The sequence below is a fragment of the Benincasa hispida genome, chromosome 6, assembly GCF_009727055.1.
Source record: "Benincasa hispida cultivar B227 chromosome 6, ASM972705v1, whole genome shotgun sequence".
Classification (NCBI taxonomy): domain Eukaryota; kingdom Viridiplantae; phylum Streptophyta; class Magnoliopsida; order Cucurbitales; family Cucurbitaceae; genus Benincasa; species Benincasa hispida.
In genome coordinates this window covers 44,257,437-44,273,723 of record NC_052354.1, presented here as the reverse complement: position 1 = coordinate 44,273,723, position 16,287 = coordinate 44,257,437, and the positions used below count along the sequence as shown (strand labels likewise).

Below are 16,287 nucleotides of genomic sequence, written 5' to 3'. Positions count from 1 at the left end.
GAATATGTTTTAATTGTAGATTAAATATATAATTAAGTTTAATAATGAAGGAATTTGTAGACCAGATCCTAAAGTCTTAATATTGTTGTACATCTCCGAGTAAAAAATAATAATAGTCAATCTATGTTTTTAAAAAAAATCATGGACCCGGTCCACAAGTCTCCACCGATCAATCAAGTCAGCCAATGCTGGATTAAACGTTAATCGTGTACTCCATATACGATTTCACTACCTTACTTTTGTCAATAGTTTCCATTCCCACCTACTTTTAAAAATCCTTTCTCATATATTCCATTTTTGTCAATAGTTTGAAAAAACACTATTTTTTAATTTCATTCTACCAATTTTTTTAAATATTATATAATCTCCAAATCTTGTATCTTTTCAAAAAAAAATTCAAATTTGGTTATCTTTATCAAATCTTATATCAAATAAATGGATTTACTTATTAGCAAATGGATTTTTCATATCTCAATCACCTGTAATTTTTACATTTTGGAAATGATCAATTTTTATTAAAAAAAAAAAATTGATTTAAAAAATATATAGAATTTTGGTATTAATCTTGCATAAGATTTCATTGAGAAAACTCAAATATATAGAATCTCAATATTAATTTTGTTCAAAAATTCACTAAAAACGTCCAGAATTTTCGATAGGATGAAAAAGTTAATTTCCTTTTATCAAAATCTCAATGGTCGATCGATAGACCCAGAAACCATTTCAACGAATTTTCTAAAAAGATGCTAAGGACTGACCATTTTCCTTTCATACCACACTTAATAAACACATAACTACACATTTTTATCCAATAGAAATAGATCACTCAAGTAAAATAAAATAAAATANAAAAAAAAAAAAAAAAAAAAAAAAAACCATTTGGGTGGGGAGAGGAAACATTTGATCAAGAGAGGATTGTTGAGTAGAATATTCAATTATGAGTTAATTACAATAAATAAGAATATAAGAATGTATGTCCTAACCATTATATAATTGATATCCAAAACTTACATTTTTTTAGCAAAGGGTGAAATCGAAGAGAATAAGGGAACCTACTTTGAGTGACCTATAGCCATTAAATTACAGAGAACTACAAATCTCATCTTTGTATCTGATCTGGTGTGTGGTTGCTGGTGGCCGACGATGAAGCCGTTCTACCGTTCAGGATTCCGTTATCCATCGGTGGACTCACTCCCCATTTCCCCTCTGATTCCATTGGCTCAATCACTTTAACAGATCCATCAGTCAACCCGATGGCTAATTGGTTCGGATCTAACGGATGTGTAGCGACGACGAGCGGGTATGCAGCTTGGCTTCTACATAAGTTAGAAATGACAAAAAAGATGTAATGTTTATGAGGAAGGGTAGAATTCGATAAAAACAACTCTAAGCTCTAAGCATGAGTCTCTAATCATTTAACGAAAACATAAACTTCAATTACTTACGAATTCAACACTGCAGGTGGGAGGTACACCGATGGGGCGATACGACATCTTAGTCGCAGAGTATCGGCATCAAACACTCCAATGTTACCATCGCAAAATGTAGTATAGACCAATTGACTGTTGCAGGAATAAGCTGCATAAGAAATAGGGGCTGACAGCACGTCTTGTGGAACCCACTGTGGAGAAGAACTAAGAGTTATAAATCATGTTGTTGATAGTATCAGAATATGGGATCAACGACAACAGTAAAATCTGTACCTGCCGGATACGATCCATTTTTGAGGCATCATATATAGCTATCTGGGTCTCGTGGACCACCAACAAACGTATCTGATCAGAATGGAACTGTACACGAGTATCACCGACAGGCATCTTTCCTGCTGGGAGCTGGATTGTTATGGATTTCCTCTTTTCCCATGTGTCGATGCTCCACAAACACAGCTGCAGAGTTCAGCAATTATTGGTAAAAGATGGAAAAAAGCAAGAGCCAATTTTTATTCATGGAGGTAGGAAAAAACTAAACCTAAAAACAAAAACCCAACGCCCAAAGTCTCTGGGGGATCTTGAATCTTGAAGTACCAAAACTTTTGCGTCAAATGAGAATTTAGGCAAAACTCAAATGAATGAACAACACATATGCTTAGACCTAATACTATTATTTTATACCCTTTTTTCATAAGGGTATAAAATAACGAAAACCATACCACTTTGAAGGATTGAAAGGAACTAAAGAAAAAGAGTGGTGGGTTGAAGGTACGAGAAGATTTGATAATAAATATACTAATTTTGAGGTAATAAAAAAAAGTAAGCTTGAGAAATACACATGGTTTAGCAGTAAAAAATGAGGGGAGAGGGGGTTGAATACCATTTTGGTCCCTATACTTTGAAGTCTGTTCAATTTTAGTAATATACTTTCAATAAATTTTAAATTTAGTCTCCACGGCTAGTTTATTGTTTATTTTTTCAAAAACTTTTTGTTATTTATTAGCATTATTATTATAAATTTTAACAAATTTTCACATATTCTATTTCCTTAATGAAAATTATGATTATTACTATTTATCCAATTTTGGTAAAAATTAACTTTGAGGGACTAAATTTAACATTTATTAATAGTACAAAAACTAAATTGAAAAAATTTCAAAGTATAGGGACCAAAATGGTACTTTAACCTATATTATAATAAAAATAAAACCCTAAAGAGGAAGCAAAGTGAGATAAAGGAGAAAGTAAAGATTGACTAAATCCTAGTTGATCAAGGAGATTCAAGCTTATATAACATTGTTCTTCCTGAGCTCAGAAAGCATTAAATGCTAGATAAAAGGTGAATTCCTTTTAGTTCTGCAGATACGGTACCGAAACAAATGTTCTGCAGGTTATGGCGAGCCAAATAAAAACGATAGAGGAAAAGTTTACACGTTTGGTTTTTGTAATTGTTCCTTAACAGAGACAACCCAGAAATACTATTGACAAGAAAATGATATCACTTACTTGAGCATCAGCACCAGAAGAAACCAAAATATTGAGATTGGTGGAAAAGGCTAGACCCGTTATCCGCTTCTGGTGGCCCTTCAATTTTGATTTTACCTGAAGAGAGAAGACATAAAATGCTATAAGAGACAAAAATGAAATAGGTTAAAGGGCAAGAGACAAAACTGAAATAGGTTAAAGGCTATATTGTGAAGCCCTCTAGGGTTAAGGGTAAGGTATGAACATTGAGAACCTATTCCCTAGAGAAGGTGATGGAAGTAACCGTATGTCGAGAAAATTTATAGTACTATGAGAGTATGATAGTCTCTTTGATCATACTATAAATTTGTCTTGATAAATATTAGTGGACCCACATGAATGTTAGTGAGTCTTACTCTATTTCTAAAAACATGCTGATGTGGCTCACAATAAATGGAGGGAGTGTGGAAAATTTTCTATACTCCCGTACTACAGAAAATCTTCCCTTATATTTTAAAGAAAAATACCTCATCCACTCTGACATTGTATATGTGAATGGTTGAATCCTCCATTCCTATGGCAATAATGTTGTTATCTTGAGGGTGGAAAGCTAGGAAGGTAGAAGCAGGAGGAGGAGCCATGAATGTTGTCATAACCTACAAGTCCAAGCAATTCATCACCAACCAGAAAACTATAGATTAAAATATTTTAATGCGTTTCTTGATAAAATACCTTAAATGTCATCATGTTAAATAAGGAAACTTTTCCACCGGATGCTGACATTACATATGAGTCGTTTTTTGATAGCGCTATACAAGGGACAGCTTCTTCAAGGTTTACACCTGAGACATCATTAGTCATGAGAAGACCACTGTTTGGTTGCCAATGCTGTGGAACAACATTGGCAGTGGCCTAAAACTCAACGGTTAAGAGAATTGTCTTCAAAATGAATAAGAAAAAGAGTGACGGAAAGATGTAAATTCATGAATGCCAACAGAAACTAATGTATTATCTTGCTAATGAATCTCAAGAAACTGATAGAAATCAGCATATGCATGTCAAAAGCTATCCGAGCTAGTACCTTTCCACTTGGATTCTGTTCGTTACGTGTCCATTTCCAGAGCTTCTGGATTCCATTTGACCCAAGGGCCAAAAGACCAACACCAGAATTTGTATACAGAAGTCTAACGACCTGAATGGTATGTAAGAATTGAGCCCATGTGGAAATAATATCTAAGAAAACAAAAAATTTGAATATATAACAAACCTTGTAGGAGGAATCTGCATTGTCAGGCATGGTGACCAACCGGCAACTGGTTGGATCAACAATTTCAGCCAACTGCCAGGGTTTGGCTTTATCAATTGCATCTTCTACCGTTCTTGGTTTGTCCAAATTTCTCCCCAAACCATCGACACCATTCTTCAGAAAGTGGGTGATAAATCAAAATAGTCAATAATTCTAGCAGCAGAATAGGCTAAATGACAAAAACATTAAAAACAGATAAGAAATTAGGGATTATACTCTTGAACTACAAGTGTCCCCTTACTGCAAAAGGAACATTAGTACAATGACAAAGACAACTAATACAATTCCATTAAAAGAGAATAAAATTAAAAGGAAGAACCAAAGAATCAGGATAAATGAAAGGAGCTAATTCATAACCGCTCAACTTTTCACTGCTAACATTAGGTACGAAACTTGAAAGAACTACAAAATTTCAGAAGGCAAACATGACTTACGATAATTGGAGGAGGTCTGACTGGGGAACTTCTTTCTACTTTGCAATTAATTGGACTAACACTTGTAACGGCAGATGTGCCAGAGACCTAAATGTGCATATTTGTGAGTCGTAAAGATCAAAACAGAAATTTCTTCGGGAAAAAGAAAAACAAATGAGATCAAATATAGAATAATCCTATAATAACAATGAAGTGAACGTAGGTATGAACCTTCATGGCAGATTCCATGGGTGACCTCAATGCTTCAAAAGGGGTGGTGGATTCAATTGCCTTCAATGATCTCATTCCCACGGCATTGGCAAGAATCTTAAACCCATTATCCGTAGTAACAGCAAGAAGATTTCCTTCCTTATTGAACCTCAAGCGAGGAAGACTCTGAACAAGCACACAACTTAATCCATCAATGTCAAGGATAACATAAAATAAAAATGCGTCATAAATGAAATAATACGAAATATACTAACCGGAAGTCCACCTTCTGCATCGGTATAGGTGAGAACATTGACGTTGTCCATATCCCAGAACTTAATTTGACTATCTTCACCGACAGCTAAAAAGTGATTCTGAGTAGTATCAAACTGCACAACTCCTCCAGTTGATTTCTTCCTAAATCCAGCATATGTCCTCTTTATTGCTCCTTCACTCTCGTTCCATTCAACTAGATAAGAGTCTCCTTCTTTACTTGTTCCACAAGAAAATAATCTGAAAATTGAAAAGAAAAATAATAGTGAAATTTTATGTAATATTCAAGAACAGTATAAAAAATGGAGGGAAAAAAAAAAGAGGAAATACAAATTTGAACAAATGATACAGAGCATGGAAACTGGAACACAAACTAATCTACTCATCGTAATCATCTAAAGATCTACAAAACCTAGCAATGTAGGATTTGAGAAGATTTTGAATTGAGGAGAGAAAATTGGTAGAACAGAGTAGGAGGGGAGGGGAATTGGATCAAGAGATGACATGATGACAAAAACTCGATAGTTCAATCAATCTTAATAGCCGACTCAAACAATCACATGACTGTTAGCACCTTTTTGCAGTCATAAAAAGAAACGCGAGTGATCGAAATTAGAAACAATCAAACTCAAACTTAAGTAGAAAATGAATTGAATATAATAAGTTCTTAGATATTCTAGAGTAGTAGTGCCAACTTTTTTCCCCATTTCATGCATCGATATGACTACATACCTACTCCCATCCGCACTATAAAGCATTGTTGTGCACCACTTTCCAGGAGCATCATAATCAACTCTTGAACCCATATGATCATAGAGCCATGCCTTTATCTTTCCATCAAGAGCTGTCGAAAATATGAACTGCAAAACCGCATGTCAACATGAAAGATTAAGCTCCCAATGAGTCATATCCAATGAATGACTTATCATATGCAAAACAATTCCAAGGAATCCAAAAAAGAGAATAATAACTTTTCCCAGCAACTGCTACCATGTTCAATTAACATTTCTATACAAATTAAGCTGTGAGCTGCCAACATCATCTATTTGGTGTTGGAAAATGAATATTAACAAAGAAAACACACATGGCACGTGATCCTCAGTTCCCCTGCAGTATTTCAGGCTTTATGGCTTGACATAACTAGTGGACGGGATTCAGAAAAGAAAATAAAAAAAATAAAGAATATGGATAGCAAGGATCTAGCATGAACTCACTTGAATGTTCTCCTTGTGATGAGGACATATGGAATACACTGGTGCCTCGTGCCCTTCAAAGGTAAATAGTTTTCGTCCACCTATATCCCAGACCTGCACAAGTTCTCAAATTATATGCAAAAGACAAGTTTGCCCAGAAAAAAGTTATACAGAATTAAAGATTTCTTAAAGGGTGATGATCTCTCTACCTTTATGAGTTTATCTTCTCCACAAGTTACCACACAAAGCTGTTTATTTGGATGGGCAAAAGCCAAGTCATTCACTCCACCTGCGTGGGCATCAATCTGGAAAGGAAAGGGAAGAAATGATAGGTTAATAGAATATGAAGTTACCACATTAAATATGTAAAAGACAAAGAAAAGTATAACCGAACCTCGGTTTGTTGGTTTAGTTCATTTGAACTATTATACGAGTATAAATGAACTAAATGTTTGGTAAACGCAACCCCTGCAGCAAAAAGAAGTGAGATAATCAATTAGGCACCTAGAATTGGTTACCATCCATGACAATAGATATAGCAACACATTTTCCCGTTGTCAAAATGAACATACCAACAAAAGTCCCATCTGGACTCCATGTAACTCGGCTGACAGATATTGGGGTGTCTTTCACAATGGCAGCCTGCATGCATGTTCAGTAAGACGCCAACATCAGGTCATAACTTCAAATAAATTCCACAAATTAACATAAAACCGGATAACTTTGATGTTCCGAAAGAGAATAGTAACATAAAATTAGACTACCAAAAAGTCTAAATTAGAACAAAACCTGAAATGCCAATGACCTAGATGACAAATCCCAAAGCTTGAAAGGCTTTGAAATCAATCTCTCCCGTATACCAAGTTCCCAAAGTGTAACTTCGCCATTATTAGAACCAACTGCCCAAAAGACCCAATAGGTGAAGATATAACCAGGAAGAAAATATATCAAAAACATGGACTAAGAAATCAGAAATAGAACAATAGATACAAGCTGGTTCGTATGATACACTAACATACCAAGAAGTAAAGTGTGGTGAGTAGGATGGAAATCCATGCTTGTAACAGAAGACCCTTGGTGCAATGTCAAAGCTACTGTTCTTGGAAGGTCTTCAATTGACCAAGAAGCTTGCTGCCTGGGTGCTGGATACGTGACCTGAAAAATATAGAGAACATGAGCAAACCAACATTATCTTAAATCATCAAAGTCACACAAAGACCAAATTAAAGAAGATAAAGAATTGCAATTACATACATAATATAAGGATTAAGGGAAAAGTTACCTCGTCAACAGATTGAGCAGACCGCAATCGCTTCATTAGTTGTTCGTGCTCAGGACTCTGATAATCAACCAGACCAGGATTTGCTGGAGGTGTTCTTGCATGTTTCAAAATTGAGACTGCTTGTGTAATAATGTAAAGTTAGCATCACTATCCAGGGAACATAGATATAAGATCCTTTTAACCTGGTGTGTGTTGTGCGATAGAAGAGGGTTCAAATATAATATTTAATATGAATGCCTCTTTATTAAAAATGTTTGATAGAAGTGTTGCAAATTTTAAAATTCAAGTGGTTCTGCCCTCCAATTAAAAAACTTATAGTGCAAATTCTTACAAGCTACTCTTTTGAAAGGACCTCAAAGTAGTTCTGCATTAACATTACTGTGGAAGCTTGTTGAATTATTTGGCTTGAAAGAATTGGGGATATTTTATTTCATGATCCAGGATTGAACTCCTTATCTAAGGCCTCTGGGATTATTGTGCTTGATTCGAACCAATTGGAAACCTTTCCTTACAATCTCGTTTTGGCTTTTAAGTTGGGAGGATACCTTTTTCTACCTATCCTGTGATCAACTGTTTTTTTCTTAACTGATAAAAAGATTGAATGTCATAGCATGTAACAGATCAAGGAGGATAACACCCAACCAGTGTTCCCAGAGAAATCTAAAGCAAAATATGATTGAAACCAAATGCAGAGCTTGAATTTAAATCATGTTTTATTTTTAATAACCATGGGCTCTTCCAACCATGCATACAAGAACATAGAAAGCAGAGCATACTTTTAAAAAATCTTTGTTTCTGCCTAGATCTTAATCAACCTTCCAGCATACACAGCTTTAAACTAAGAACTATTACAGCACTTAAAAGTTAGTCAACTGATGATATGCTAATTGAAAAGGAGTCACTGGTTTCTCAAGTTTGATGATATAATTACTACCTCAAGAATGAGGTTCCGAGGTATTCAAAACCATGCTACCTAAGGGTCTGTTTGGTGTCTTTTTCAAATTCAATTTATTGTTTTCATATTCATTGAATCAAATGATTCATTAAAATTTTGTTATGCAAGTGTATTTTAAAAAAAATATACTCTCCAAATTGTATATAGATTTTGTGATATAGATAATAAAAAATTTCAACATACCATTTACTTGTTTTCGGTGTTTTCAAATTCTAAATATATATAATATATTGCTAAAGTAAGCTTAGCTCATTCCTTCTTAGAGGATGAAAGTTCGATCCCCCATCCCACTATTGTTGTACTCAAAAAAATAATAATAATAATAATAATCTAACTTTACCAAAAATATATTAAAAAATAGAAAAAAATGGAATACAACTTTATTTTCCATTAAATATCTTATTTTCAAATTCCTGTTTTTGTTGATCATCTATCAAACATGCCCTTAATTCTCAATAAATACTCAACCACTACTGCCAATCCTGGGGTGGAGAACTCTTTTAAATACATTGCTTTACCACTCCCAATATACTTTACATACTCAAATTGAACAAGGGATAGGAGTAAGCAAATTGAAGAAGAGATCAAACCTTGATTTTGTTGAACAGGAATAGATGATGCAGTAACCACAGCTGCTTGGACCGACGAAGAAGCTGAGGCATTTGCCATCCAGCCAGCTAAAGCATTGGCATTAGCTGCAGCTCCAGTTGGTGGGAATGGCTGTTTTATTATAACACAAAAAGGAATTTAGAAATAACTTAATATTAAGATGTAACCAAGCAGAGGAATATGTAACACCATACACTGTGAGCTCCAAGTGGGGCGTAGGGCGCAGGTTTTGCTACAGAAAGATTGACAGGTGTTGGTGCCAGAGGACCATTCGGTGGTGAACATGTATGGTCCATGAATAAAGTCTTGATATCAGGATTTGGCCGTGGGTTCTTGCATAACTGATGCTGCCAGTTCAAACTGCATAAAATAAATATTATCAATGGTATAGAATTAAAATAACTACCTTAGCATCTAAAGCTACTATTATCTTCCAAGGCCTTAATGATTTGTGTTGTAGTATTTGTTGCTTGTAATAGTCAAACAACAGGTGTTACCCATTAGAGTCCAATTAGTGAAATCAAGGTGCAAAGTTCAATGCCAAAGATCAAAACCCATCAAATCCATAGGGATAAAAGAGAAGATTTTTTTTTTTTTTTTTTTGGATGGAAGATGAATAGAAGAATCTGGGTCACTAGGCAAAGGCACAAAGACGAAGAACTGCAGGATAAATCACTAAATTGGCTCAATAAACTTTTTTTTTCTCTGATAAAGCACTGCCAACTTAAGGTGGAAATTCCAACAAACCTCCCCACCACCATATGATTCTGACCTTTGATTGATGAGTGTTCGTAATCTTGATGACTTCAAGCTTGGGAAAACAAGCTTGTCTCTGAAAAGAGGATTTGCCTCTATAAGCTTTTTCAGCTCTATCAACATTATACTACGAGCAGCTTTTGTGTCCCCATACTTGGAAAGCTGCTCATTTTCCCTGGTATAGTATATTCAAAGAAGTAGCAAGACTCAGTAAATAAAGCCCAATAAATTAATAAACTCATTCCAAGAGTTATAAATAATTTCATCAAGCCATTTTTTTATGCGCAATCTGTGTTCAACAGTTCTATGTATAATAACATAATCGTTTTTCTTTCATATCATCTATATCAAGGAAGGATATTCAATTAACTATGATTGCTTATTAATAATGCATGTGCAATAACTTACCTAAAATTAGTAAGAGTCAAAAGCTGAGTAATTTCTTTGTACAACTCCTCATTAAATGTTGAGAAAACTTTCAAGTCGCTTACCAATATCTCCACAGCCTTTGCCTTGTCACTCCTTCAACATCATCAAACAGGAGAAGTTATATATCATTCCTTTTACAACACGAGTTAAAGTACCTGAATCAGGGAAAATAAATTGTTGTATGTATGAGTTACAAAAAAAAGAGCTCAAGTACCGGTCAAGGGCTTCAAGATACTTTTGCTTCCTTATTTCAAAAAATATCTTCATCGAGTATCTGTTATCATCAACTTTTGTATATCCAGATAAGTATTTTTCAACTTCCTCCCATTCCCCATTCTGAACTTTATCCTCAAAGTACTTCATATTGAAGTAAAACCCAGATTCTTTCTCCAGCCTACACATGAAAAATTATTTCCTCAAACAAAAGATCAGCAAAACTCAAAACAATTCAATTTGAGGAAAAAAAATGTCACAAAATAATCAATAATCCTAATATTGAAGTAGTGATCATAATAAAAAGCATCATGCTATAAAGGAAATCTTTTGGTTCCATTTCATCTTTTAACTGACATCTCTCCGCTTCCTAGCAACAGAAATTTTTACTTAGAATGAAACCAACATTAACAAACTAAACCCAGGATGGATATCTTTTTACATCTATTAATACGAAACAGAATGCCGGCATTCTATAGACATGCTAATAAAGTCAGCTAGACAAAGAATTCCCCTCCCCCACTATTTCCCCCAACAATCAGACATCACATATAAACGTTAATTCAAACTCCTCGATAAAGAAAAGGAAAGAAACAAAGAAAAAAAACCGCTAAAAGAATTAAATCAAATATGGTCCGAGCATACACTTGCCAGATAAGAAACCAGGCTGCAACAATAAGTAATGTGTTTTAACATTTATTCAACACACACAGCGAAACGAACATATAATTCAGATTCACAAATTCTACTTCTCCTTATCCTGTTTAATTCCATTACAGCTAAATTCAACGACTCCAACACACGATTATGAAAGAAACTAGAAAGAAAAACTTACCTATGCACAGATTCCTTGAACTTCTCCTCCTCGAGGAATTGAAGTATGAGAAACACCAGTTCTCTGCTTAAAGACGACATTTATTCCCACTAATAATCTCAGAAACCAAAACCTCTCCGTCCAGAAAACCAAACCACCACCGAACCTCGAAGCTTAGAGTTCAAATTCCCACCAAACACGCACGAATCCAGTCCAATATCAAACGCAACAACCAAATCTATGCTCAGACTTACCGGAAATCCTCAAAACACAAAGAATCATGGAGCTTTCAGGCATCACTGGGAGTGAATTTCAAGGAATTCTAGGGTTTCAGAAGGGTGCAGAGACGAGAGAGAAGAGGACTTGGTCTCGCTATCTTCGATGCGTTGTACAGGGGTCTCTCTTTTTCTACATGCCTATCAGTGACAAACTTTGATAACCCCTTTTAATAGCTTATCAGATCTGCAATGCTACTTATTGATAGGTAAGTCGACTTATCACTTATGTGAGATAAGAGCAATTAAGAGTCCGTGTTGCGGATTCGAACCACTAATTCAAATCTAGTGAATATTCGCTACACACGTCCAGTCGTACCCTACTTTCTCTATCCTCTCCTCTCTCTCATCTTCACAGCTCTTTTCGTACAGTCGCTTTCGGTTCGGAATTAATCGTCTTTATCTCGTTTTGCCGAATAATTATGGCAGTGGTTATCGCGATTTCTACGATTTATTGCCGAGTTTTTGTGATACTTTTTCTTTTTTAATTAATTTTCCAAAAAAGTAAAAAGAGTCTCACTCGCGAGGTATTGATGCTTTTCCCTAACGGATTGGATTTGAGTGTCAAATGTGGGCCCCGCCTTGATGCCTCTACTTTTGCTGCTTTTTAATTTATTTTTGGAAAACTTTTTTTTTTTTTATATGGTGCCTTTAATCTCTAATTTTTTAGACAAATATTAATTTATACCTCTAAAATCATTTTAGGTATTGTATCAATTTAACATCTTAAACTAATAATTGTATTTATTTAAATCTTGAACTTTGAGAATTATGTCAATTTAAATTTCAAATTAATAATTGTATCAATTTAAACTCTAAACTTTTATAAGTATATCAATTTAAACTTCAAACATTCATAATTGTATCAACTTAAACGTCCATTGTGTTTTATTTGGATACACTTATGAACGTTCAAGGTTTAAATGGATACACTTATGAAAGTTCATGGTTTAAATTAATATAATTATTAGTTTAGAGTTAAATTTATACAAATCCCAAAGTTCAGGGTGTCAATTGATACACTTCAAAATTTTAAGGTTTAAATTGATACAATTTTTAGTTTATGATTTAAATTGATACAATCTCTAAAGTTTAAGGGTATAAATTGATATTTGTCCTAATTTTTATGACAAATATTAATTTAAACCTCTAAACTTCCATAAGTATATGGATTTAAACCTTCCATTATGTTTTATTTTGATATCTTTTATGGAAGTTCAGAATTTAAAACGATATATTTATGAAAGTTTAAAATTTTATTTAATACAATTTTTAGTTTGAAATTTAAATGGATACAACTCACAAAGTTTAGGGTTTAAATTGATGTACCCAACAATTTATGGTAGAAATTGATATTTGCCCTTTATTTTATTTTTAAAATAGAATTATTAGCCTCGTTTGGTTTTTTTTTTTTCCATGATTTGCATTGGGCAATAGTTGAAATATTGGTCAAATTCCAAAAACAAAAAATAACTTTTTAAAAGTTATTTTTAAAAAAAAAAAAAAAAAAAATTGGTTTGGTTTTTTAAACAGCGGATAACAAATAAAGAAGTATGGTGGAAGAAATAGTGTCTATAGACTTACTTTTTAAAAACAAAAAAAAAAAAACCAAAACCTCGTTTGGTAACCATTTTGTTTTTTAAAATTAAACTTATGAACACTACTTACATCTCCAAATTTCTTTGTTTGTTATCTACTTTTCACCCATGGTTTAAAAAATCAAGTTAGATTTTGAGAATTAAAAAAAAAAAAACTTTCAAAAAGTAGTTTTTGTTTTTGAAATCTGTATAAGAATTCAACGAGTATACTAAAAAAAGATGCAAAATATTATAAGAAATGTGGAGAGACTTAATTTTCAAAAGTCAAAAACTAAAAAATGGAATGGTTACAAAATGGATGCAATGATTAACTTTAATCTCTAAATTAGAATGAATAAGTTTAAAAATGTTTGAAGTAATATATTTTTATTGTTTTGAATAATTATGTGATATTTTAAATTAGAAAAATAATTATTAAAAACTACCTCTTCTCTAAAATTATATATACACATGGAGTCCAAACTGATTTCAAACACAAATCTATTGATTTTGTTGACATAAAGCAAAATTCATAGTTTATATCAAAGAGACGTTAAATCTTTGATTTTGTGTCTGTTACGTTCTCAAAATTTTAATGGTGTGTTTAATAGATTTTCAGCAGGTTCAAAATTGTAAAGCTTTTTATCTGTTACTACGTATAAAATTTGATTTTTTTTTTCCTAATAAAATCTTAAAAGATAAATCGATATCTTATTAAACACAAATTGAAAATTTAAAGATCTTGATAGATTTTTTTACTACTCATAATTTGCATCGCTAGTTCTTTGGAAACGTATTTAAATGACCTTACTTTTTATATTACCATTGATTGATTATATTTACTTCTTAGTAAAAACTCGATGAATACAAAATTAAAGATTTAGAAATGACACTAAAGTTCATATCCTAATTTAAAAGTTTATAGAATTGTCCATAATTCAAGTTTAACCTTTTTTTTTTTCTAAACATAACTTAGAATACATTTATTATGTAAATGGTTGTTTTCAAATATTGAAAAATAAGTCAACTTATTTATAAATATAACAAAATGTCATTGTCTATTAGTGATGGTATTTATCACAGGCACTAATAGATGTCTATTATTGTTTATCATTGATAAACAATGGCATTTTACTATATTTAAAAATATTTTGAACAGTTTTGTCATTTAAAATAATTACTTTTTTGTAATCTATAATTTAATATCTTAACTTTTTATTTAATATGATTACAAACAGAAGATTTTGACAATTATTATATGCTTTTACAATTTCAAACTTGAAATTAAAAACATAAAATTAGATTTTAAAAAATAACGTAAAATTAGAAAGAAACAAAATCTTTTTTTTTTTAAAATTGAAACAAATTAAATTGATATCTCTGCAAATTTAAAACATGTTCTTGAATTTTTTTTTTAAGCTTCATTATAATATACCTAGAGATATTTTAATTAATAAGAGAATGTCTTAACTCTTATTAATTTAGTAAATTAATAAATAAGCTAAGTGATTGTAGTCATCTCAATTTCCATCAAATATAAAACACTTCCACTTGATCATTTTCCCTTTTCACCTATCTTTATTTTAAATCAAGTGGTTCATCTTGTATTTAGTGTTAAAAGATCAAAATTTAGTTCTAGTTTAATAGTAATAATTTTTTTCTTATTTATTAGTTTCATAACCTAAAAAATGGAAATATGGTCCCATATTATGTATACTTGTGAATTATGTTTAGAGACTATCATCCATATTTTATCTTAAATAATAATAAAAAAAAAACAACATGAAATTAACATTGACCTACTAGACATAAAATTGAAAATTAATATCGTTGTTGGTATTATTAAATTATTGTTAAAACATATATTAAATAATTTATATACTAATGTAACCAAGGTAAAATAATAGAGTCATCCTAAGCTTTACTTAATTTGTCAAAATATAATTAAAGATGTTTATAAAGTTTGAACTTTCCGTTGAGGTGAACTTAGTTCGACTGTAAATTGTAATTGACGTGCGCTCCTTCTAAGGTTGAATGTGTGATCTATATCATCCTTTCAATTGTTGTCAAGCTAAACTATTCAAACTCTTAGTCAAAACCAATAGATTATTTATCACATTCTCAATAAACTCTCTTTCTTCATGTCAATCAAATTGTCCGCTTTAATGATATTAGGGGGCGCCGACTTTAATAACATTTTTTTTAACTTCGTAAATAATTAAACGAAGAGAAATCATATAACTTTTTTCCTTTTAACTTTGTAAATGCCTAAAAGGGAATGAATATCACATCCAATGCAAAATTAACAATAGGTTGGCCTTTCTTCTATCTAAAATGACATTGCGTTCAATATTTGTTAGTATAATAAAAGACGAGAGATTCGAATCACGTACTTCTTAATAGAGATGTTCATAGAGGACGGAACAGGGTTAGGATGGTTTCTCCGCCGGCTCCGTCCTTGTTCCCCATTTTATTTCACATCTGTTTTTTTTTAAAAAAAAAAATCAATTAACTTAAACCCCTACAATTAAAAAGTTCTAATCAAATAGTTAAAATTCTCAATAATTTGAATTTAAAGAGAAATTACTTGAACTTTCAAATATATTCATTTTTATATTTAATTCAAACATATTCATTATTTTGATCATCAAACAATAAAATTTGAAATTTAAATATGATATTTATATAATAATAAGGAAGCATAACATTAAATTATTATAATAAATTTTTTTAAAAAAAGCTAACGGAGCATGGACGAGGAATGAGATAGGGTGGATTGCATTCAATGTCTCTTTCATCATTTAGCTTATGGGGAAAAAATTTCCTATTCCTCGTCTAAATGGGGAGTCTCCGCCCGTTAAAGACTGAGCTGCAAGGAAAATTGGATATATCTCTATTTCTTAATTATTAATACATACTAGTTATTAGATAAGTTACATTTACTTTGACAATATTTAATTAAAATCAAGCTATCCATCTATTTGTATTGAACTAAATAAATATTTTTTAAAAAAAAACTAAGGGTTTTTTTAAAAAAAAAGAATCAAATAACATAAGAAAGAAAGAGAAAAAGAACATTCACTTTGAC

General features: G+C 32.0%; 1 protein-coding gene across 1 annotated transcript; it reads right to left on the bottom strand.

The window, feature by feature from the left end:
* Positions 1-899: 899 nt before the first annotated feature.
* LOC120079857 (topless-related protein 3-like) lies at positions 900-11,749 on the bottom strand. The gene is made up of 25 exons (XM_039034290.1): positions 11,369-11,749; positions 10,535-10,714; positions 10,300-10,413; positions 9,908-10,066; positions 9,330-9,495; positions 9,117-9,246; positions 7,572-7,687; positions 7,309-7,444; positions 7,079-7,188; positions 6,862-6,931; positions 6,684-6,757; positions 6,499-6,594; positions 6,311-6,403; positions 5,829-5,956; positions 5,099-5,336; positions 4,845-5,009; positions 4,635-4,721; positions 4,162-4,314; positions 3,976-4,086; positions 3,627-3,806; positions 3,422-3,550; positions 2,937-3,032; positions 1,704-1,886; positions 1,446-1,621; positions 900-1,316 (listed from the first exon to the last, which is right to left on the bottom strand). Exons 1-25 carry the CDS (start codon positions 11,446-11,448, stop codon positions 1,100-1,102), a joined length of 3,387 nt encoding a protein of 1,128 aa, XP_038890218.1. The 5' UTR covers positions 11,449-11,749; the 3' UTR covers positions 900-1,099.
* Between the last annotated feature and the right edge of the window lie 4,538 nt (positions 11,750-16,287).

Bases quoted from the DNA above. Each gene is read 5' to 3' on its own strand.
- LOC120079857 (XM_039034290.1), bottom strand. From the start codon at position 11,448: ATGTCGTCTTTAAGCAGAGAACTGGTGTTTCTCATACTTCAATTCCTC. The intron at 3,807-3,975 runs GTACTAGCTCGG...GTTGAGTTTTAG, and splicing joins AACAGAATCCAAGTGGAAAG to GCCACTGCCAATGTTGTTCC. The intron at 1,622-1,703 runs GTACAGATTTTA...TCTTCTCCACAG, and splicing joins AAATGGATCGTATCCGGCAG to TGGGTTCCACAAGACGTGCT.